Source organism: Prenolepis imparis, unplaced genomic scaffold, assembly GCF_030444845.1.
Source record: "Prenolepis imparis isolate NDT839.2.m4 unplaced genomic scaffold, iyPreImpa1.0 SCAF_7, whole genome shotgun sequence".
Taxonomy (NCBI): Eukaryota; Metazoa; Arthropoda; class Insecta; order Hymenoptera; family Formicidae; genus Prenolepis; species Prenolepis imparis.
In genome coordinates this window covers 6,071,328-6,094,432 of record NW_028141165.1, presented here as the reverse complement: position 1 = coordinate 6,094,432, position 23,105 = coordinate 6,071,328, and the positions used below count along the sequence as shown (strand labels likewise).

Below are 23,105 nucleotides of genomic sequence, written 5' to 3'. Positions count from 1 at the left end.
ACTTCCGCTCCACGCTCGTGATATCTTCCTATTGGATCACGAACACGAAATCTCTGTGATCTTTAATTGTACCGCCATTGAAATTAGAACTTAGATTTGCTAATTCGCTATTTCTAAATTAGGAATCGTTAGTAAGGCCGTGGTCAAGGTTTAAAGGCTAAATACTTTCTAGGTCGTGCAAGAGATCGATCTACTAATTGTAGGTTAGATGCAAAACGTTCTTTAATGACTTAGACCGGCAACGGTCTTCTAATTGATTCGCCTTCAACGTCATATGCAGCATCATATAACGAAACGTCACGACTTCGTTAATATGCCGATGTTATCCCTGTCGGTAGCGGTTATCAATCGTAATTGCTTTTCATGGGATTCTCATTAATATTTCCAGTGATGTCGGTCTATTAATTCTCCGTCTGTCGAAATCATCCGTTGTATCGTAGCCGCATACGCGCGATTCGTGTTATTTGCACATGCATACCGCGTTCCTTTGAAACTTGTGCTTCGGGACGTCACGTGAATCTAATTTCGTCCCGAAATCGACGGGATAAAACGACACGGAGAAATGTAATCGTGACGCGAAGTTTGGAATCTAAGCTACCTTCTCGACTACGCGATATTCGAGAATAAATTGTTTTTTCTTTTCTTCCCTTTTTTCCCATTCAGAAATCAAGTAGTGGAATTTTACTTGCAATATTGCAATTTTTTCAGAAAAAGATTATCGAAGAAAAATTGAAGTCGAGCAATTGGAGATAAAAAATATAGTAAAAAATATTTTTAAAAATATAGAATATCAATATAAAATATTGTTAAAATATTGATGGAAAATGTTTTTCGTAAAAAAATCTTGTGTATAATTTGCATTTATATAAAAAAGTATCGTATAGCTTTCCCTTAATTTCTGTAAAGTTTATTGATGCTGCCTGATGAAGAGCTAACTAACAAGATTTTATTATGCCTGTATTAAAGTCACGTTTTGTACATAGCCGATTTGTTGTTTTTTAATCCCGGTGCTGAAAGATACGTCGACAAGCAATTTATTTTCAAATTCTCATTGGTTTAGTGCGGGAAAACATTTTTCTGCGAAAATTGAACGAGAATTTCATCGATGCAAAAGATACAGCTTATTCCTCGGAAACAAGTAACGAAAACAATCTTCTTTAATGTAAATATCTAAGCATATTTCCGTAAGCCTTTAAAAACCAAACTGTCTTTAAATTTTCAATACGTTTCTTAAAGTTAGTAAGGTGTTTCTTTGTCATGACAAATGGAGCGATTTTACTCATGATAGAGATAACATACTTTATCTGGTGTTAATTTTATTGACAAGATATATCTCAGATAAATCAATCGCCGTAAATATCTTTGCGGAAAAACGTAAATAAATTTCATACTCTCCGAGAGCGAGATAATTAAATCGCCACTTTTATTGGAAAAAAAGTATATAAAAGCGTGGGCTGCAGGCTATTTTTATTCCGGGACAAAATGTTGCTATAGGTACAATATCTATTCATCTTTGTTTCTGTGATCGACAACTCTTGCTTCGGGTCACGCCGGGAAGCTCGCATATTTTATTTCTTTAGCTCGAAAAAGATCCAGGAAATGTATCGGGATATTTTATGTACCTCATCTACCGAATAACTAACTAGCTATGATTCTTCATGTAATACAAGAAGAGAAATGTAATAGGGTAAAATATTCATAGATGTCAGTGTGACGAGATACTTTAAATAATAAAATATTTTGAAAACTATACTTTTATGTCGAAAAAATCAACTACATAAATATCGAACAAAATTACTTTTAAATGTTTGTTTCATAATTTCTACTTTTCTACTTTTGTATAAACAATTTCTAACTCACCGATACGTGCAATAGCAGTTGTAGGAGTTGTAGTACACAGCACATCGATCTGAAAACAAAATAATTAAATTATGTATATATACATGTGTGTGTGTATGTATATATACATATATATATATATATATACACAAGGTGTTTTAAAAATCTGGGAACGGAAATATACACTCATAAACAATGTAGTTTAAAAAAAAATGTTTTTATTTTATATATACCTCACAGTTGTCCCGCTGTTGCCCGATGCCTCCCCGGGCCTCCTCCTCCTCTCTTGGTCCTTGATAACACTCGCGACACTCGCGAAAACACGAATAATTACGATCGCCCGACACTTTACACGGCACTTCCGACACGCGAAACTTTACACGGCACTCCCGACGCGACGCGTAAATCGCACGCGTATTTCGCGTACATTGCACAATGAGAAAACTATGATCGAAAATACGAAGCAACGATTTATTCGGTACAATTGCTGATGTGCTACGCGCGAGTTTGACTGCGAGAACCTGTAATAACAAATAGAATACATATACATATTAGATACATACAATCTTATTATTTTTTTCATTGTAACTTATAACATATACACAATATAAATATGTAAGCTAGAATTAATTATAAAGATGTATATATGAGTTTCCACGAAATCAGACGCCAGCTTCACACACGTTGATTAAATATTTTAAAATGCTAACCACTTTTAATCTCTTTCTAAAATTATTTTTACATTAATCAAGATGTACGAAATTAGTTTACACGAATTACATTACTAATTATGATCATAAAAGCTGATATAAAGAACTTGTTAAAAAATTCTTTCATATAAAAATATAAACTATAAACAAATGCGATATCAAAGACTCTCATTATAAAATAACGAGATCGTTCTTTGAAAATTACTCCTTAAATTTTGTAATAATTCTTGAAGAGCCTTTATACAGCGCTTAAATAACCATATTTCAGCTCGAAACAGTCTCTCATAAAATTATACTTTTTCCAGATTAATCGCGTTGCTCGCTTCGAAGAAGAATCTGAGAATTGACTTTTTCTTTTATTCGCGAGTTTCGTGAAATGAGATTTTTTTTGTGATCGACCTGCTTAGATAACAAGCACATCGTAACTACTATTACTTTCTGGCGATCGGGAAATCTCGTAGGCTTTCGCGAACATGCCTCGAGAAAGGAGAAGGCTACTTCTCTCTGCCAAAAGATTAGCAGTCGATAGAGCAATCTACTTTAACACGAGAAGTGTTGGACCAACAAAGACAGAAAGTGCTGGATCAACATCTAACAATAAGATAGTATCAACATCTCAAAATTCACTGTTTTAATAATTCGAAGAATTTTCGTACATTGTTAGATGAATATATAATTTTATATCTTTTCCAAACACCTTGAAATTTTATATTCTGATATAATTCATCGTAAAGGTTAAATACAAAATCTTATATTGCATAAATATTTCTTAAATATATGTAGAAGCGAGACGTTTATTTATGTGACGCTTTTGTCACATTGCCCTACAGATCCTTCGAATAAATTATTATATCGTAAAAAAATATTGCTGCTTATATTCTTGATAATTCGCTAATATCAATTTTTCGCTCGCTAAAATAGCAATTATTTCTTCCCTCCTTTAATTCAGTCTATCTCGTAATACGTAGGATAAGCAAACGATCAGCAGATTCTCCCCCAAGCGCAAAAAAATCCTCACGCGTCTTAAAGATCGTTTCTTTAAAATACGATAACGCCACCCTTCCATTCCTCTCCTGCGCGATTATCATTCCCGGCTGAGACTCTTCTATATTTGAACGTAAGAGCGCGCAGAGAGTATATACTCTCCCGAATGATTTATAGTAGCAATATTTGACAAGCCGCCGCGGCAAAAATAAGGATGACCTGAATCCTAAAACGCAGACGAAAGCGACTGAAGAGAGGCTGAATCTCGCAGACTAATAATAATCCTAACTGCCGCGAGATTTAAAGATACTAAAGCCAAATCACAAATTAATTGTGTGATCAGACAATTCTTTTACATATAATAAAATATAAATATTTCTAAATATTCTCTATATATTTTATTTTTATGTGTAGTAATTTTTAGCAGATTAATTGATAAAACTTGATTATTGTGATAACTCGTGAAACTGATAAAAATTCTGATGCTACAGAAGATTAATTGTTTCGTAATTTCGTATTTGTGCTACGCTTTAACTGTAACGTTAGTTGTGTATCGCCATTAATCTGGTATTCCCATAAAAAAATAAAATTTGAATGTATAGTAATTAAATGTTAATTCTAATTTCTAGTTTATTGCTAATTTATTGTCCTAATTCCGAATTTAATGTTCCCACTTGTTATTGTCCTAGTTCCGAATTTAATGTTTCCCACAATTAACAAGAAATTTACATTAATGAGAGTACTATACTTAACATTACGCTAGTATTCTGATTTTCATTTATAGGATTTTCAATTATTATTAATATCAAAATCGAAGCAGAAAGCAATTAATTGTATTGACATAATTTATTCTCTTAATATTCTCGTAATTTATTCTCTAACGATATGATTGGTTGGTAATCGATTATTTTTTAATCCTTTTTCACGAGTAATAAATATATGAAATTAAAATATTTCGGCAGCGATTAATTCAGAAAACATTTTAAGCTGATATTGTTAACTTTTTTTTATTATTTACTATTATATACTATTATATAGTTATAATATTCGTATTAATGTATCTATAACAATTTAATATTTTTTGAAATAATTTCTGAGTAATAATAATATATTTAAGTATATAATTAATTAATTCTAATATAATAATTAACCAATTAATTGTAATACATTTGCTTCTTATTTATGATTCGCTATTAATATTGTCCGAAAGTAAGAGTGTATAATGTTAAGTCGGCAATCTCATATTTTTTATATAAATTTCCTGCTAATTGAGAGTAACAATAAATTCAGGATTAAATCAGCAAATTAGTACTAATTTAGTAGTTAATTATATCATCCGAATTTAATCTCTTGTTAGAATGAGAATGCCAAGTGAATCGAGATCAGTTAGGCAAGCCTTTGTATGCGCGCATTATTCTGCATTATCTGCTTCTGACGTCCGGCTATATCGCAAATTCTCGATCATTTACCGCCCGCTATTATTACACCTGGATTTCGGCCAGTGTCCCCGCAGCGTTGAGGTTTTCCTATCAACTATTATAATGAACGTCCGCGCGATATTGCGCGCCAAGCAAACAGAATAAAAAATGATGAGACCAAAAAGAATTCGAAGTATGTTTCTACAAGAAATTTCAGAATATTTAAAAATTTTTACATAGATGAAATATTTTAAAAATTATGGTCGAATAATTCGGCGATTTTTTATTTAAAAAAAATTATACTTTTATGTGGAGTTCATGCGATTCGTTACAATCAACATTTGGAAAAAATGTAAAACTAAAAACGGAAGTTTCTCCGTATGTATGTTAAAATGCTTTTTTGCACAATTTCATTACGGTATTTTTAGCATTACTGAAAATATACAGAAATAACTCAGGCGACATCACGTGAATTATACACCGCACGTGGGAAAACTCATATTTTCGTCTCCCGGATGAAACATAAAATATTAATAAGAGAAGTGATAACGAAGCTAATGCCAATTGGGGTCAAATACAGCGGACATGTGCTATATGATTTCCTTTTCTTCGCGATATCTGATACGCGCGCGTGTATCTATATAGAATATTATAATTTTTATAAAATTATGACGGAATATTTTTGATAAATAATATTATATTATTGAATTATATTTTCGACAGCGCGCCCCTGGTAGAAATTGCCTTATCGACGCCACGACACTTGTCAGCACCATACAAGTTTGCCACGCCACAGCCTTATCCAAAAGAATTGGAAAGGTACATATCAGGACCATGCTTGCGCCTGATACTGTTTAATCTAACCTGTTTTATAAATGCGTGACATTCATTATAAAATTGAATGGACGCAAGTCTTACTGTTAGCGCCATGCCAGGACCATGCCAAATTTTTCAAAGTTGTGGCGCCAGCGAGCAAAACGTGACGATTCGAGGATGGTGCTTACCAGCGTGCCATGCTAGCTCCTGAAATGAAGTATGGCACGCTGGTTAGTGCCAAATCAAAATTTCTACCACGGACTTTGACTAAAACACACAAAAATATTCGATCTGTCATGACGTTATCTCCGTCGTCTCGCCCGAATAATTTGAATTTCCCGAGGGTAACCGAGTAAATCCAACAATCTCGAACGCGAAGAAATTCGATTCTCGTGGAGATGCTCTGTGTGCCGTGGGTAACGGCACCAATTCCACATCTCTGACGAGGTGCGAATATCGTCAACTGATTCCCGCGCGTGCAAATCGCACGTCGAAATCGGAGGCTATATATACGTAGGGGCTATCGATTCCACTTTCCGCGGCGAGTAAACCATGCATTCCAATGCGAGAAATGTAAAAATTATTCGTCATTCGGTCTCCCCCTACTTGTCAGAGATGAAAATAACTGCATATTTCGATGAATTGTCGCGTGACAAGATCTTCCCCTCATTATATTCTGCCGTTAATTCTGTTAACTATGCGCACAGTAGCTGTCGAATACGAGAACAAAAAAAATTACATTCTTTTATATATTAAATCTTCAATAAATTTTGTATTTTATTTTTTATTTTACTATATTTCTATTTATTTTTCTCTCACTTTTGTGCGAATGTATTATACCGAGACATTATATACCAGATAGAAACGAGAATGTATATCGACATCGGAAAAGTCAGCTTAAAGGTGCATTTCCATTCAGTTGCAGAACAAAGAAAAATGTCGGCCGGGGTGAGAGCTGGTCGACCCACCATGCCGACGATTCCGCACTCCAAAAGGCCTACAATCTTGGTATATCCAACGGGTAAGAACGCAAACATCGCGTTTCTAATTCAGCCGCATTATTCAGTCGAAACTAAATTTTACTTCGTTGCAATATATGTATATGTAGCTACTTGTATCATGTTGACATTATTATCATGAATCGCGTTTCATTTTAAAGACGCCGTGTATTAACTACGCGAGATGTTTAATTAGACGCTTGTATGAAGTATTAGATAGTGCCCGCGGTAGTGGAGAATTATAAACGAGTAGCTGGAAGAGCCGAGTTTGAAGAGGCGTATAGAGCGAGAGAGAGAGACAACGGATTGATAATGTAATTAGTGTCAGGCAGTTGCCTGTTATACAGCGTAAATTACGAGACATACGAATACGCTAACAAGATAACACTGTGTATGTGTGTATATAGTACAATAACACAATACCATTATCGGTTTATTCGCCGATTAAAGGCTTTGCCTGATGATTACTATTGGTGATGACAAGTGTGAACTCATATATACAACGAATATATGAAATAATGGAATTCTATTCCCTTTAAATAATCTGGAATATCGACTTTTTCGTAACTGCGATTGAAGAGATTCTTAATTAACACTTAATTGACCTAGGAAGCACCTGTTTAAAGAGTAAAAAGATATTTCGGCGAAGCAACGTTCATGGCTTTTCTAGGTTAATTAATTGACATTAAAACTTTAGAAACTCTAGATTTCGCGCAATCGGTGCATCATTCAAATCCCCACAATACTTCTAATTTGCAGCTGTGTATAGCAACTCAACTACGGAAAATTGCATGTTAAAAACAAATCCTCAACTTTCAGAAATACGAGACGTGACGAACACTTAATACGCGAATATAAAACACATAATTTAAATTTTCACAGAATATATTATAATCTTTATAAAAAATTTATATATATATATATACGAATGGCAATATTTTTTAAATTAAAATCATAGCGCACACATAATTAAATATTTAGCTTCTGACTTTACAGCAAAAATAACTTAGAAAAGTCAACAGTAAAGTTGCGTTCCATTCAAAAGAAGTACTTTTCAAAAGTTATAAGCTATATCTTGATTAAAAGTTTTCAAAAAGTCTTAGCTTTTTTTCCCTTTTACATCATATAGCAAAAATAACATTACTGCGTTATTATATGTATCGTACGCAAAAAATTTCCATAAAAGATTCACGAGAGAAAAGAACTAAAATTTAAGTTTTCTTTCAAATATGGAAGACTAGAATCAGTATCATCTTAAGCCCTGTTTATAATACCCGCTAGTTCGTGGCAAGTAAACTATCCTCATAACTCTTATTATGTGCTTGAAAATTTCATAAACTGACAAACTTTCAAGAAGGAAGATGCATCTCTCTTATTTAGTGATACCGAATCTACTTCATTACTTCAAATATATGAATCTAATATATTGTAGCATATTGCACATTATTAAAGATAATGTACGTAGATAACAAAAATAGAAATCAAATCATAAAGTGAGATAAAAAGGATTTATTTAACATCTATGTATATAAAATCATGTTTATGCAATCATAAGTAAACAACTCTAACAATTTTCAACTGTAAAATAATTAAAATTTAGATTACAAAAATAAAAATAAAATTAATTTTATTGTTTGAGAATACAGGATTTGTACTATGATAAACTTTAGAATTAGTTAATCTTTATAAGAACAATTTTACAAAAATAAAAATATTCAATAAAATATCATCGCTATTTTAAACTTTAGATTGTATTAAAATATCAAAATGACCCAATAGGTTTGCTCATATTGTTCAAAAGTTCAATATTGCTTGAGAAAATAAACACTTTATGTTTGCAAAAATTGGGGAATCGTGTGCATAATAATAATGTAAAACAGAATTAGTACTCTAGTTCAGGAAATTATCGCACATGATTAAATTGCGTTTGTGTCTTCCACAGTAACGCCAGAGAGCATAATAATACCCATCGTCTCCTGCATTCTGGGATTTCCATTGCTGGCATTAATGGTAATTTGCTGCCTACGGAGAAGAGCTAAACTCGCCAGGGAACGAGCCCGGCGAAGAAACTGTGATTTGGATCATGGCGCATTGAGCCTTGTTCGTTTCAGCCCGATTCATCGTCTAGGTGAGTAACAAGTATCCAACCGAGTTTAAAAAATGAAACTAGGACGCGCGCGCACATGCGGAACAGATAATCCGCTTGTGTCAATGGAAAACAAATCGCTCGCGCAAAATTAATTAAATGCTAATACTAACCAAAGAAAACGCATAAATTAGCTAGGAGAAAATCATTAAATAGGTAGGTATGTATATAACTTTTAATATCCCAAATTTTTTAATTTTTTTTTTTTTTTCATAAAATTCACGTACGTATAAAATATCTTTTTAAATAAATAAAAAAAATATCTCTCTCTATATAGGTACAGTTTTATTTTTATAAATCTCACTTAAAAGAGGAACATCTTTTTATATGTTATATTGATATATTTTATATATATTTTATATATATACCTTATATATATTTATACTTTATATATATTTATTTATATTATATATACTTTTTATAGCAGCAATAATTACTATCTTTATAAAAAATATTTATAATATTTTTATATATAAATAAATATCATGTGTGTGATAAACACGTGTGTAATATACACGTATAAAAATATTTTCAATTGTGATGTGATAATATTTGTTATTATTTCAGAAGGTGTCATAAATTTTTTAATGATATTTGTAGAAAAAATACAAAATAAAACGTAACAAAATTTGTTCCATTTTTTTCATTTCAATAACAACTACACAGAGAGAATTTTCTCTTAAAATTTACCCTGAAAATCATGATAATTGTGGGACAATATGGTATGGAAAGAATTTTATGAGAATTTCTCTGATTAATATTTATCACAATAAACATAATAATACCTATCACAATAGAATATAAAACATGTTTGATTAATTTTACTAAATTGCATGGTAAAATTACTCAAACATGTTTTATATTTTAACGTGTAGATATTATTATGTTTATTGTGATAAATATTAATCAGAGAAATTCTCATAAAATTCTTTTCATACCATATTGTCGCACGATTACCATGATTTTCAGGGTAAATTCTAAGAGAAAAAATTCTCTCCGTGTAGATTTCCTTTTTTTCTTTCTTTCTCTCGACATTTTTTCCTTTCGATTTATTGAATATACGCACACATATATGTACACACAGGCACTAATTCGGCATGTAAATGCACTCGAATACATATACAGATGTATCCAATCGTATACCTAATATATGCAACCATTGGAATAAACATAAAGAGAATAAAAAAGATTCTAAAAGAGAGGAAAAAGAGGAAAAGAGAGAGAAAGAAATGAGAAATAACAGATTAAATTCTAATCTACGAATTCAATGTTTATACATTGGCGGTGGAGATTTTAAACTGAAAACTAACAAATGTGCGTTTGAATAACTGAACGTTTTTATTCGAAGCCGTATATTCGAGAATTTTTCGATTAAATTCTGTGTCCTCTGTTTTTGTCTTTCTTATCACAGAATAATCCCGATATTGTAATTGTATTTTAAAACATGTGTGTATATGAAAAATATAAAATATTATATTTCTCCATTTAAATCGAACGTATAAAATTATATTCTAATATTGAAATGTTTTATATGTAAAAGGATATGCTTAAAATCGCGAAGATCATAAGAAAAAAACCATCTGCGCATTAAACGTGAAAATAAATCTCTCTTACCGAGAAAAAGATCATAGCACGCAATATCGTAACGAAATGCGATATCTTTTTCGCATACGCATATTATATAAAAAAAATCGTATAAAAAATTGAATCTTATATCATTTGAATTTTCTTGATAATCCATTTTCGCGAAGTGCAACGTGTAAGTGTAAAGCATAAAATATAACGCTCTGGAGCACTATTTTTCTGATAACGCGACATTCTTATCCGAATGCAATTTTATGTGTGCACGTGCATTTTCGCGTGGTCGGAAGTAAGCATCGGGGATTACCGCGTTATTATCTCGCGTTGCCTCTACTAAATTTAAAATTCGCTTTGCTTCGAATAATTTTTGTTATCCGGAATCTCAGAGAATTACGACGCAGCTGAAATATAGCAATAAACGTTTATAAAAGCATTCGCATCGCTAATATACCATAACGTCCTCCATTTACATATTGTTTGCGAGAACATTTATGAACGATCGCACAACTAATCGACGAGCTAATTTATTTCCGTTATCATCACTTTAACTTATCCTACAATGCCTAAAATTAATAACACGTGATTATATAAATAATTTTGTATAATTTTCGGAATATAATAAACATATGTCTTTTTTCGATGCCGAAAGGCCAAACTTGATCGAAACTCGAATTCTTTTCACTTATAAATTTTAATTAATGGAAAATAAAAATTGATAATATTTATACCGTTCTATACCTATTTAGGAAGATAATCGACAAAATAATATAATTAATAATTATTTTAGAAATGAGAGACATGTCAAAATAAATAAATAAAAAATCCAATAGAAACACATTATATATATCCTAGTATGTAACTAAGTTTATATATGTAATACAGTTTTAAAATTTATATAAAATAAATTTCTCTCTTTTTCTCTATTATTAACTTAATGTAATCAAATTAATTTTTACAAATTTAGAAATAATGAAAATAATAATAGCATCCTGTTATCAAACTATTAAAAAATATTTTAATATAAAATCTCTAATAAAAAATAGAATAAAATCAAAATAATATTGTATTGTAAGAATATGCAAAATTGTTAATAATAAAATTTTTTAATATACAAACGAATCTATAAATTATAGACGTTTGTTATTTGAGTTTAGCATAACAGAAAAAAAAGAGATGGAAAACCAACGCAACGTACTTCAGCGTGAAAGGCGGATTTATTTCTCGCATGTACTACTTGTAAGTATAGTCGACGGATGCGATAAAAAAGTTTTTTTTTTATATCCCTACGTGGAAAACGACAAGCAATTCACTGCGACTGCCACAAGTCCTCAATTTAACGACAATTCAGTCGACGACTAATAGGTCTTTTTGGAGCTACTGTCTTTTTGGAGCTACCGTCTTTTTGGAGCTACTGTCTAGTAGCCTAGACACACAGTAGTCGAAGTCCGCAATTTACCGTCCGGAATATCTGTCCCCTAACAAGGCTCGGAAATTGTTCGTAGAAAAAGAAAAGATGAATGCATCATGAATATTGCATGAAAAAATTATTAATTTAGGAAAAACTACATGGATATATTTCTTAACATTTAATAATAAACGATTATTGCTAATATAATGCTCAATTCTTTTCAAAGTGGCGAGTTTTTTAATTCATCGATTAATCAATCGCATTATGCGCAGCAAAGTGCTGCATTTGCGCATCATGCAATTGATTAATCGATAAATAAAAAAACTCACCAATTGTTTCTGAATCAATTGATAAATGATAATTAATACACGAATGCAATGCGAATTTATTGCGATAAAAGTTAAAATACTATATTCTATAATATACTATATAAAATTATTCTCTTCTTGCTCGCATCGCACGTTTGCTCTGCTCGCGACTATTAAAATTCCAAGAAAATGTATTCGGCAGAAATTCAATCTGTCTCTATATGTATGTCGATTGACAAACTTTTAACGATGGAATTTTCTACTTATATCATCTAGGCGAATTAAAGATTCCACTGGCTAAGCTAATTTATGCGAACGAACCATGCACATAAATCTAATATTAGCCCCTCAACATTAGAATTTATTAACTTTTTTTATATGATTCGATTGTACATTGTTTGCATATGTTTGCACTTTTTTTTATTTTTGTTTACGATCGAATCATGTAAAGTTAATAAATCCTAATACTGCGGGGCTATAACTTTATCCGTCTGTTTTCTTTTTTTTTTTTTTAAGAATAAATTGCAAAAAAAAGTTTAACAACTTTTTATAAAATAAAGGCAGAGAAATAACAAAGTTTATATATAATCTATTTAAATATTTTTAATAAATTGTACTCTCTAAGTATATAGTACTACTAAACAGAGATACGTAAGCTTGCATCTCATCAGCATTTTCGCACAATATAATTGTGTTTCAACTTGATTTTGATTAAGTCCTCTCTATGGCATAATGCAACAAGCCATGGGCTATTGCGCTAGTAAATTAGATAAAAAAATATTAAACTCGTGATAAAAAATAATTGCTAATTATCATTAAGTATTATACAGCCGGGCAAATAATCCCGATCAAACGGTGCTATTAACTACGTTATATTTTACATAAATCCTCTCTCGATGCTGCGCTTGCCAATAATAAATGAACCTTTCAGTGCGGATTAAATTTATTCGACATAATTTTATCCTAAAAATACATGCATTGTTTAATGAATTCTTTTTATATGAAATAAAAGTTATTTTCAGTGGATAAATTTCGATTGCAGATTCTCGCGTACATTAAGAAATTTAATTCCATTGAATAATTAATTAAAGTGTTTATTGATAAAATAATGAATTAATAAATTTAATTGCTTTATTATTCTAAATTTTTAATTTAATAAATTTATTTCACGCATATATATGAAATTGAATTGTTATCAACCAAAATAATCTCTAATTGCAAAAAAGATTTCAAATGCAAGAAAAAACAAAATAATATGTCATGAATATAGGGTGTAAAATTTGCAAAGGTTCTTTCTGTTATGCGATATATTTGATCAATTTATGAATTTTTTTCTTTGATGTATGCAATTCAAAATTTTTTTTTTTTTTTAACAAAAGATATATTTTTAACAAAAAATAAAATGTGAATAATTTTTAATATAAATAATTTTTAAGTATACTCGACTAAAAAAAAAATTATTTTTTTACTAATTAAATTTCAAAGACGTACGCGAACGGATAATAAAATGTTTTATTCTTTACTCTCAATTTTCAGTAGATATTACATTAATAGCATTGGTGGTTAATTTAAAATTTAAGATAATTTATGTTAAAAATTATGAAAATAATGGAACCAGTACTCAATCAAAGTTTTGTCAAGAAAAAATCAATTTGAAATTCCTTAAAAAATCTATAGATTGAATGTATGCGCATTGCAAAATACTTCTCTCTATAGACAATATTTTCGAAAAATTATACGCTACCAAAAAATTTGGTAGAGTTAAAGATTTGTATAATATCAGAAACAATAATAAGATGTTGATTTAAAATCTAATACAAAGTGTAAATCAAATGTAAATTCGCTAATTCATGATAAAATATTGAAACTTATTGTTAGCTTTAATTATACAATTATTATTGGTACTTGCGTTAAAATAATTCAACTATATTTATACACAATTCTTGATAAATAATGTAACGTCAAATTTTTTTAAACTGAGAAATGTAAGATTATTAATATTGATTTCAATAATTTATAATCATAATTAATTATAAAATTAATTATATAATAATTTTGCCTGAGGGCATTGCGAGTAGTTTTTGAAGTTAGTTACGATTGCATTTAACAAGTTGCAATCTTTTTCGCATTGGGGGGGCTATACACAGTCCTCAATCTCTCAAATTGATTAAATATTCTATATCATGTCAATGATCATGAAAATGTCATTTAGAAGTTAACTGCAAAACAAAAAACATTGTGAATTATTTTAACGCAATATTTGTCAATAAATGACAGCCTAAATATGTTGCACAGCACAGTAGAAGTATAAAAATAGCTCGTGCATTTAAAACAAAAGTCAATAAAATTGATATTATTCTTGTGATGCGACTCACGTATCGCTGATGTGTCCTGCAGCTGGTGTTGACCGTCCGACACGTACCGTATCCTTGAAAAGCGATCGAGGTTCTCGAAGCTTCCCATCCCTCGAGCTGGACACTGTCGTCGAGGAACGTTCCGATCCGGAGCAGAGCACCGCCCTGGAATTGAGTAGTCCAGATTAACATCCGGCTTTAACACCGTCAAGGTAATAACGATAAAATAATCTTCGGAATTATGGCCCTTTTCCCTCTTCCCCCCCCCCCACCTTTTTTCTATCCAACAAATATGCTGAATAACTGCATGCTACGAGCCTCTAATTAACACTCCGAGTTGATATTTCGCGTATACGATATAATAATTAACCATTCTTCGTGAAATAAAGTGAGTAACTTACATGAATAACGAGGTTTCTTCTCGTGTCGAATGAAGTAATGACCAAAACACGAGAGATTCGCGTAATGGCGGAACGGTTCGTTAACCACGACTTTCTCGAGCTTTCTCGTCCAATTTTAACCGGCACTTGGTTAGACCGACGAAAAAAAAATCGCATTCCCCGCTAATTGACGCCGCTAATTGACAATCGCGACGCGATTAAGCTCGATATTTTTCCGGAAAGACCGCGTACAATCGGACTAAATACCGCGACGAAGCGACAAGTCCCGCGTAATTGTATCTTCTTTACCTCCCCCGAATGTGGTACCAACACGCACGGGTAAAGCGCTGATTGGTCGATTAAGGGTCATATGTAATGTAACTAGGATCATACATTTTTACTCCAATTTTCTTCGCTCCTTGTTCCCCCCCCCCCCCCTCCCACTGCCACTCTTTCTTCCACTCTTTCTCTCTCTGTCTCTTTCGTTTTCTCTCTCTAATACTCGAATATACTCATCATATCTCAAATATAAGAAGTTTCAGCAAATGTATATAAGCAAAGGAAACAGAAATTTATACGAAAATATTGTCGAGAAATATACATATATAGGTTTCCTGCCTGCCTTCACGTCTCTCCCTGTCCCTAGGAATTATCGCGAAAATATTCGAGGTGATTTCTCATTTTCCACCCATATTTCAGTGAAAATCTCCGCTTAATTTCGAATGACAAGAATACAAAAATTAATCAACTAGATGATACCCACCTGTGATATCTCTGTATTGATGTAATCTCGATCGAAAGATGATACGGTACGCGATTCATTAACGGCTTCGCGAGCTCGACACCGAAATTTATGGATTAAACGATTTCATGCTTCGTTATACCGAGGAAAATCAGATTGCTCGCTAATTAATGATAACTGCGACGCGACTGAATTGGATATTTTCCGGATAAAGCTCGCACAATCGGATAAAATAGCGCGAAAAGCGGGAACGCCACGGAGCCTTCCTTCTTCGTCCTCGCTGCCGTCCGTTTCGATCGTAACTTCTCCAAGTAAGCACCTGATTGGTCGACGCCGATTACTACTAATAATCCTACAAAATTACAACATTACGAAATGGCGCGAATTTCAATTCAAATTATTCATTATGTATACATTAAAAGTTCAGCTGAGATTTTCTTTGTTCATCAATAAGAAGTATCGATATATACTTGTTTTTAACGTTGCTCTGATAAATTTTTATTATCACACTTATCAAATTGTCTATCGACAGATTTTAAATAGATTGACAATATTTTTAATACGTATTATTAATATTAATGTGAAAACATTTTGTCAGTAGTATATAAAATAAGTAAAATAAAATATAAAATAAAATAAAAGGAATAAAACAAAAGAAAAAATAAACAATATTTAAAAAAACAAAAAATATTGTATAATAGAAAAAATTAATTATTTAAAATATTTATACAAATATATTTTTATGAGAATAACGACTGTGACATTCTTATATATTGGAATATTAAAACATAAAATTCTATTCTTATATATCTTATATATAAATATAAAGTAATATAATAAATTTCTTTTTAATATCTCCTTAATCTTATATAGCTCCATAAAGTTGATATAACTTTGCATGTAGATTGATATATATTGATATATTAAAATAAAATAATTGATTGATATATTAAAATAAAATAATTGATTGATATATTAAAATAAAATAATTGATTAATATATTAAAATAAAATAAAAGGAATAAAAATAAAACAAAATAAATTAGATATAATAGAAAAAACAAATTCTTTTTATATTTAAAATACTTATACAAATATATTTGTTATGAGAATAAAATAACGACTGTGATAGATTCTTATATATCAGAGTATCAAAACATGAAGTTTCTATTCTCTCTAATGTCTCCCTAATGTTAATATAGTTTCATAAAGTTGTATTGTATATTATTTTTTATTTCTATAGATCTCCACGACTATCAAAATCCTTAGCGGTGCCATTGCCTGTAGATCACAGTCCATTATGGACAGCTTTGACGCACGCTAATGCAGTTTCTGCAGCCTTGGGAGATACCTAGCAGGAGGTGGAAGACGGCAGTTATATTGAAGCTCTCGTCCTAGATCTGCCAATCATTTACTAGCCAGTCTCTCCGAATGAATACCTCATTAAAGTATCCAGGAACGAGGCTGGATAATTTACTCAAAACCATCAAACCGTGATAACGGTTACGAGAAATAGCAGGAAACATACTCTTCTACATCAAGAGAAGTAAATAAAATAAACTTTATGAGAAAATATTCTTCAAGAGCATCATATGATCTTTGTGTGTAAGAGCGACAAGGCATTGCAATGTATGTAAAATTTTATACAACTATTTGCTCGCGACATTTGCGAGTAGAGCTTTTTACACGATAATTATAATCTAGAATGTATACGATAGTTGTAGGAAGTAGCTGGTCTACGATACGAATGTGTTAATGTAAATACAAATTTGTTAATGTACAAATAAAAGCGAAATTATATTAATAAAATATTATTCGTAAAATGTATTATATAGATCGATATTGTACACACATGTCATTCAAGTTTTTAAAGAACCAGTTTCCTTATTAACAAATATCATAACATGAATTACATTATTTCACCTTATCTCTCTTCCTAGATCTGTGAATAAAATGATTTTCGATAGTATATGTACGAACATATAAAATTCGCTTAGATTTTATACTTATAAATTTATATTAAAAATTAGTTTTATATACTTTTACGTAAAGGCCAACTTTGCATATGTACTCTGATTTACTTTTGCATGTGAATAAAAATCATAATAGCAAAGTATAGCTTAACCACATACATACATTTTACATTTTTTAATGTAAATTCGCGCAATATAAGTACAGCTAACTAATTGATACTTAAAGTCCAGGTATTGTACGTCCTTTCTTCGCTGCTTTTTTCACTTTATTTGATTTTTTGTCTTTCTTCCTCTTCATAATATTTTGTTGTCGTTTCTCTTGCCTTTCCTGTATAGATTTTTGTACTTTCTCTACCCTGGAATTCCATTTATTTGCACTGTGTTTCTTTTTCTGTTCCTTTCGCTTTATAGTACGTTTGAGCAATTCTGGATTATCTTTAACCTATAAAATATAATTGCATTAAAAATATGAAACAGATTCATTATGTATAAACAATTTATAATGTGATAACACAAATTAATATGTAATTAATTCAAATAAATCAGCTAATGCAAAATGTAAGAATACTATTAATATGTAAGAAATTCATATATAATAATAAATTAATAATTAATATATAAGAATAAATTTATAATAATAAAGATATGAAATATAAAATTAATTCTATATTTTCCTGAATTCTATTCATGATATTAAAATAGTCTTTTATAAATTAAGTACATACTTTTTCACCAGTCGCTTTTGCCAATGCAGATTTCCATGCATCTTTCTCTTTAATATCCTCGGCTTTTTCTTTATCACCTGAATTTTCTAACTGCTTTAATTTTTCTTTCTTTTGTTGTAATTGTTGTAAAATCTTTTTAGGGTCATTCTGATTTTTAGGTAATTTTTTCTTTACTCCAATCTCAGAGAAATCAAATTTACTAAACACCATTTTACCTTCTGAATTGAATACTGGTTTTGGTTTCGGAACTTTTGGCACCTCTTCATTATCAATCTTTATTTTACTATCACCAGCTGCATTTTGTTCTATCCTAGCAAGTTTTTTCTGTAGCAAACGTTGTTCCTTTTTTGTATTCTTTTTGATTCTATTCTTCAAAGTTTTTTTAAGAAGTTTCTGTTTATAGTCTAACTTTTTCGCACCCTTTAATTTATCTAATTTTGCGTGTAACTCAACAAAAGTATGTGCTCTTTCTGTTTTCTTGCCTGGTAAGGTAAAAGTCTTGACTGCAATAGGAAATATGATTAGTAATATAGCTTGTAGAGAAAACATTTTCTTTTGATAAATAAATAAGTAAAATAAGTAAAATACAAATTTCTTTACCAATCTAGATGAAATTACTGATCATTAATTGCTTAATAAAAGACAATATTATTTATTATGTATACTATTCATTCAAATATATACATATAATTTCATTGCAATCGGTAAAGTTTTATATAAAATTCTATATATAGAATTAATTTCTATAGAATTCTATAAAATTAATTTCAAATAAATGTAAAAAAGAAATGTAGCAACCTTTTCCCATCGATTCTTTCTCTCCAATTAATGGTCGATTCTGCTTCACTAAATAAAAATATAAAATATCGACTTTATTATACTATGAAAATATAACCTCGAAAAGATTGGATCTCTCTTTTAATTGATTTTAAAAACGTTCTCACCTAATTCACACGTTGATAATGGCATTCTAGAGAATATATCCGAAATGAATTTATCTTCTGTTAAAATCATTTGATGCACTTCTTTTTTATTGAATTTTTTCGACATTTTTAATTGCATCTTCTTTACAACTCACGTGTATTTGGAGAGGATAGATAGGTTATGAACATGAACAATAGGTACATACATCCACACATCCACACGCACGAGTGCATATACACAAATTATAAATGGTTACAAATTCGACTCTAATACAAAATTTTAAAAAAAAATATATATATATATTTCTTTCTTATACACATCTACATTCTTTTGCAGCTTTACTTATATTATAAATTATTTTAAATAATAGCTTTATATATGATTAAGATATAAGAAAATATGTAAAATATTTGCAAAAGGTATACTATCAAATTATATTATTTTCTATTATAATTGAAATAATTTTTACATATAAATAAAAAATAAATTTGGTGATTTTTTTTATATGTTTATTATAATTGTATTCAATGCTTTCATAAACATTATATGCTCTGTCATGCTGTATTTTTACTAAAAACTACAAAAATTACCAGTTTAAAATTATAAACGAAACTTATACTAAAATTAAATAAACTAAAAAATTGACAGATTATGTGTATATGAAAATGTAACAATGTATTGATATATAAAAATAATCTTAATGGAAATAACTAATTTAATGTGATGTGATCAATTTAATGTAATAAATATTAAAGAAATATTATTTACATATAGCTACCTCTTGCAATCGCGAAGCTCGAAGAACAATAAGATTTTTTCCAGACAAATAAAAATGATCAAATTCTTTTTCAATAGCTACTGCGTCTTGTTTTGTTTTAAAATAAATATGACAATATCGTATATTAGTTCCTACAGTTGTCTTTGTAAGTGTCGCCGCAAATGGATTATATTTCTTAAACAAATGTAAAATATAATGTACGTCATAATTTGAGTGAATATTAGCAACAATTATTTCCTGTTCTGGTATGATCATGACTTTAGACGCATTCTTAGTTTCAATTTGTAAAGATTTATCAGACATTGCATCAAATTTCTTCTGCTTTATTTCTGTGTCAAAGATTAATACTGATATTTCGTCAGATATAGCCTTAATCACATAAGTATTGGCATCAGGCTTTGTAGAAAAATGAGATTTAACCTTTTGTTGCTGTTTTTGATTATAATCGGATACTTCATGGTTAATATTTTGTTGGATTGAAGATAGTAAATGTTGCCTATCAGATATCAACGAATCTGAATGTGTAGTTGCATTCACAAATGTATAGCTATGGTTTGAACTGCGAGAAGTTTCTACAAAATCGTTAGTATTGTCAAATCCGTTCCTATTAAAAATTGTATCGTGAATTGAATTTTCTTCTGCTTTTGAAAATTCTTTATCATAATTGGAATTCGAATAAAGTTGTTTGCCAGTACTGCTTGTTGTTTGAAATGAATCTTGCATTCCTGCTGATTGATTTGAACTTCTTCGATCTGTTCTTTTAATTGTACTGTTGATTTTATCCTTTTGTGGTAATATGGTTATCACATCACTATTTTGTAAACCTTCCAAACATGTTTCTATTTCCTGTAATGTTTTATATCTTACAAATACAAGTCCATTGATCTTATCTTCATTATTATATAGAGATAGAATGTGTCCATAGGTTGAAAATAACTTTCTTATCTCCTCTAAGCTGAGTTCCTTTTTGTTTGCAAAATGAACAATATAAGTCCCATCTTTGGCTAGTTTATAATATTTCTCGTAATCTATTTTATTTGAAAAATTCTGGACGGAATTTTGTTGTCTTGAAGGTACCAGTGAGTCTGATTTATTATGCTTAATTGCACTCATGTTAGATTTATGGTTATGCTTTGAATTTCTAGAACCAGTATCTGAAAAATTGTCGGCATTGTCAAACCGACTATCCTCATTAGAAGTTTTCACATTATGAGCACAACTTTCATTTTCTGAGAATTTTCCATTATTAGCAATGTTCAGAGTAAATTGTTTACTAGTGCTGGATACACTCTGAAATGAATCTTCCGTTTTTGCTGCCTGCCATTGACTTGAATTCTTTTTATCGAGTCTATTGCTTGAACCATGCATTTTACTCCTTTCTAATAATAATTTTATGCTATCGCTGTTTGCTAAACCTTTTATACAGCTTAATATTTCATCTAATGTTTTATACTTTATAAATCTAAATCCATAATCATTCCCAGTAACATTTACAGCTATCACGTTTCCATAAGCTGAAAATATTTTTCGTATTTCGTCAACGTTGAGTCCATTCCTGTTTAAAAAATGTAAAGTATAAGAGCCATCATTATCTATTTTATAATATTTCTCATAATCCGTAGTATTTGAAAAAAGATCGTCGTCCATCGTTTTTCCATTGTAAATTTGTGATTCCATAGTTATTTTACTGAAGAGTATTATTATATAATAAATCAAAATTTACGAGTGTAAAATGTCCTTTTGTATAAAGTATATATATTCATCCAACAAAATAAGATTTTAGATTCCAAATCTTCTAGTTTGGTCTTCGTTTGCTGAAATTATACCATAAAGTATTTTCACCTAAATACATTTTAATATGATTAATCAAAATAATTTTTTTTTAAGTATGATAATATAACTGATCATAACAAATTTTCTTACCTAGTATTAACAAAAAATCGATTCGTATTATAAATACTATTGCGTGCTTCAATCGACATCAGCTGAATAATGTTTCTAAGTGCTATCTCCTTGAACATAAGCACCATGTACCGAAATCTTTTTATTTAATAATTGAATATTACTTTGATATTAAATATTATTTTTCTATTTTATTATTTATTGCGTGATTTATCTCAAACACGTATCGTGATCGTAAACCAAACGTTCATACCTTTTCGTTAAGGTTAAGAAAGAATGAGAAAGAATTCTCAAAAAGATGAAATATTTGAATTTTCCTTTGTTCTGATTGGTCGATTAAACGATTAAAAGTTTTCGTAGTGTCGTATCTAGATATTCACGCATCATGACTGTTCGTTCTTATGCCGAGTTTCCACTGAGCGCGTCACGCGCGCGTCATCCGAGTTAGGGTGCCGTCACATGGGGCGTAACTTGCGTAAGCGTAATCAGCGGATCGCCAATCACCGAGTTATTCCGATAGAGCCCTTCGTCGAGCTCTATCGGAATAACTCGGTGATTCGTCGCCCCGACGGCACCCTTAAGGCTGGATTATAGAGGCCGTAAACTTTTTCCGTAGCCGTAAATTTAAGGATTCAACCAATCGCGTTGCTTGATTCGGAAACGTGATTGGTTGAATCCTTAAATTTACAGTTACGGAAAAAGTTTACGGCCTCTATAAACCAGTCTTTAACCAATCAAAACATCCCATTGTAATAACATATAGGCTGGATTCCGTAAAGCGCATATGCGCGCATTTATCTATAGTACACGTCACGTATATTATAGAAAATGCGTGCATATGCACTTTACGGAATTCAGTTATAATAACATGTTTTACAATGGGATGTTTTGATTGGTTATAACTCGTTGACGCGGCGCGTGACGCGCTCAGTAGAAAATCGGCCTTACATCCATTTATTCATGTCCGATTGGACAAGAATCTCTCTGATTGGTCAATAGCGCCTAGTGTAGTAAAAATTCCTAGTCATCGATCGATGATTGGTTGTATCTTATTGGGATATGTTGACAGGATCTTCTATATTTTTATCTACGGTCTATAGCTTTGAAGGCATACGGAACA

The 23,105-nt window shown here is 30.5% G+C and overlaps 3 protein-coding genes across 7 annotated transcripts in view; 1 reads left to right on the top strand and 2 right to left on the bottom strand.

Moving 5' to 3' along the window:
• Positions 1-17,535, top strand: part of LOC145939108 (uncharacterized) — a 36,110-nt gene extending 18,575 nt beyond the window's left edge. Inside the window, exons 3-6 of one of the 2 annotated variants that reach the window (XM_083043230.1) lie at positions 6,687-6,788; positions 8,708-8,893; positions 14,606-14,774; positions 16,927-17,535. In XM_083043230.1, coding sequence (XP_082899356.1) covers positions 6,704-6,788; positions 8,708-8,893; positions 14,606-14,751 — 417 coding nt within the window. In that variant the 5' untranslated portion in view covers positions 6,687-6,703 and the 3' untranslated portion in view covers positions 14,752-14,774; positions 16,927-17,535. The remainder of the gene's footprint in view (positions 1-6,686; positions 6,789-8,707; positions 8,894-14,605; positions 14,775-16,926) is intronic. The other variant, XM_083043229.1, reaches the window with a different exon arrangement.
• An 80-nt stretch (positions 17,536-17,615) lies between these two features.
• On the bottom strand, positions 17,616-19,584 carry Surf6 (Surfeit locus protein 6). Of its 2 annotated transcripts, none has more exons than XM_083043227.1 (4): positions 19,326-19,584; positions 19,180-19,251; positions 18,382-18,884; positions 17,616-18,098 (listed from the first exon to the last, which is right to left on the bottom strand). In XM_083043227.1, exons 1-4 carry the CDS (start codon positions 19,441-19,443, stop codon positions 17,877-17,879), a joined length of 915 nt encoding a protein of 304 aa, XP_082899353.1. In that variant the 5' UTR covers positions 19,444-19,584; the 3' UTR covers positions 17,616-17,876. The 2 variants fall into 2 exon arrangements, with proteins under 2 accessions (XP_082899353.1, XP_082899354.1); XM_083043228.1 differs by having other exon boundaries at positions 19,180-19,227; positions 19,326-19,572.
• Positions 19,585-19,820: 236 nt separating this feature from the next.
• On the bottom strand, positions 19,821-22,245 carry LOC145939106 (uncharacterized). 3 transcript variants are annotated; one of them, XM_083043226.1, is made up of 3 exons: positions 22,007-22,245; positions 21,807-21,897; positions 19,822-21,638 (listed from the first exon to the last, which is right to left on the bottom strand). In XM_083043226.1, the coding sequence occupies exon 3, from the start codon at positions 21,449-21,451 to the stop codon at positions 20,066-20,068; it is 1,386 nt and encodes a 461-aa protein (XP_082899352.1). In that variant the 5' UTR covers positions 21,452-21,638; positions 21,807-21,897; positions 22,007-22,245; the 3' UTR covers positions 19,822-20,065. The 3 variants fall into 3 exon arrangements, with proteins under 3 accessions (XP_082899351.1, XP_082899350.1, XP_082899352.1); XM_083043225.1 differs by having other exon boundaries at positions 19,821-21,925; XM_083043224.1 differs by having other exon boundaries at positions 19,821-21,897.
• Between the last annotated feature and the right edge of the window lie 860 nt (positions 22,246-23,105).

What these genes read in the sequence shown, in the direction of transcription:
- Surf6 (XM_083043227.1), bottom strand. Translation starts at nt 19,443, where the DNA reads ATGCAATTAAAAATGTCGAAAAAATTCAATAAAAAAGAAGTGCATCAA. An exon ending in GAAAGAATCGATGGGAAAAG is followed by an intron (nt 18,885 to 19,179) that starts GTTGCTACATTT and finishes TTCCTATTGCAG; the next exon opens with TCAAGACTTTTACCTTACCA. An exon ending in CAAAAGCGACTGGTGAAAAA is followed by an intron (nt 18,099 to 18,381) that starts GTATGTACTTAA and finishes TATATTTTATAG; the next exon opens with GTTAAAGATAATCCAGAATT.
- LOC145939106 (XM_083043225.1), bottom strand. Translation starts at nt 21,760, where the DNA reads ATGGAATCACAAATTTACAATGGAAAAACGATGGACGACGATCTTTTT.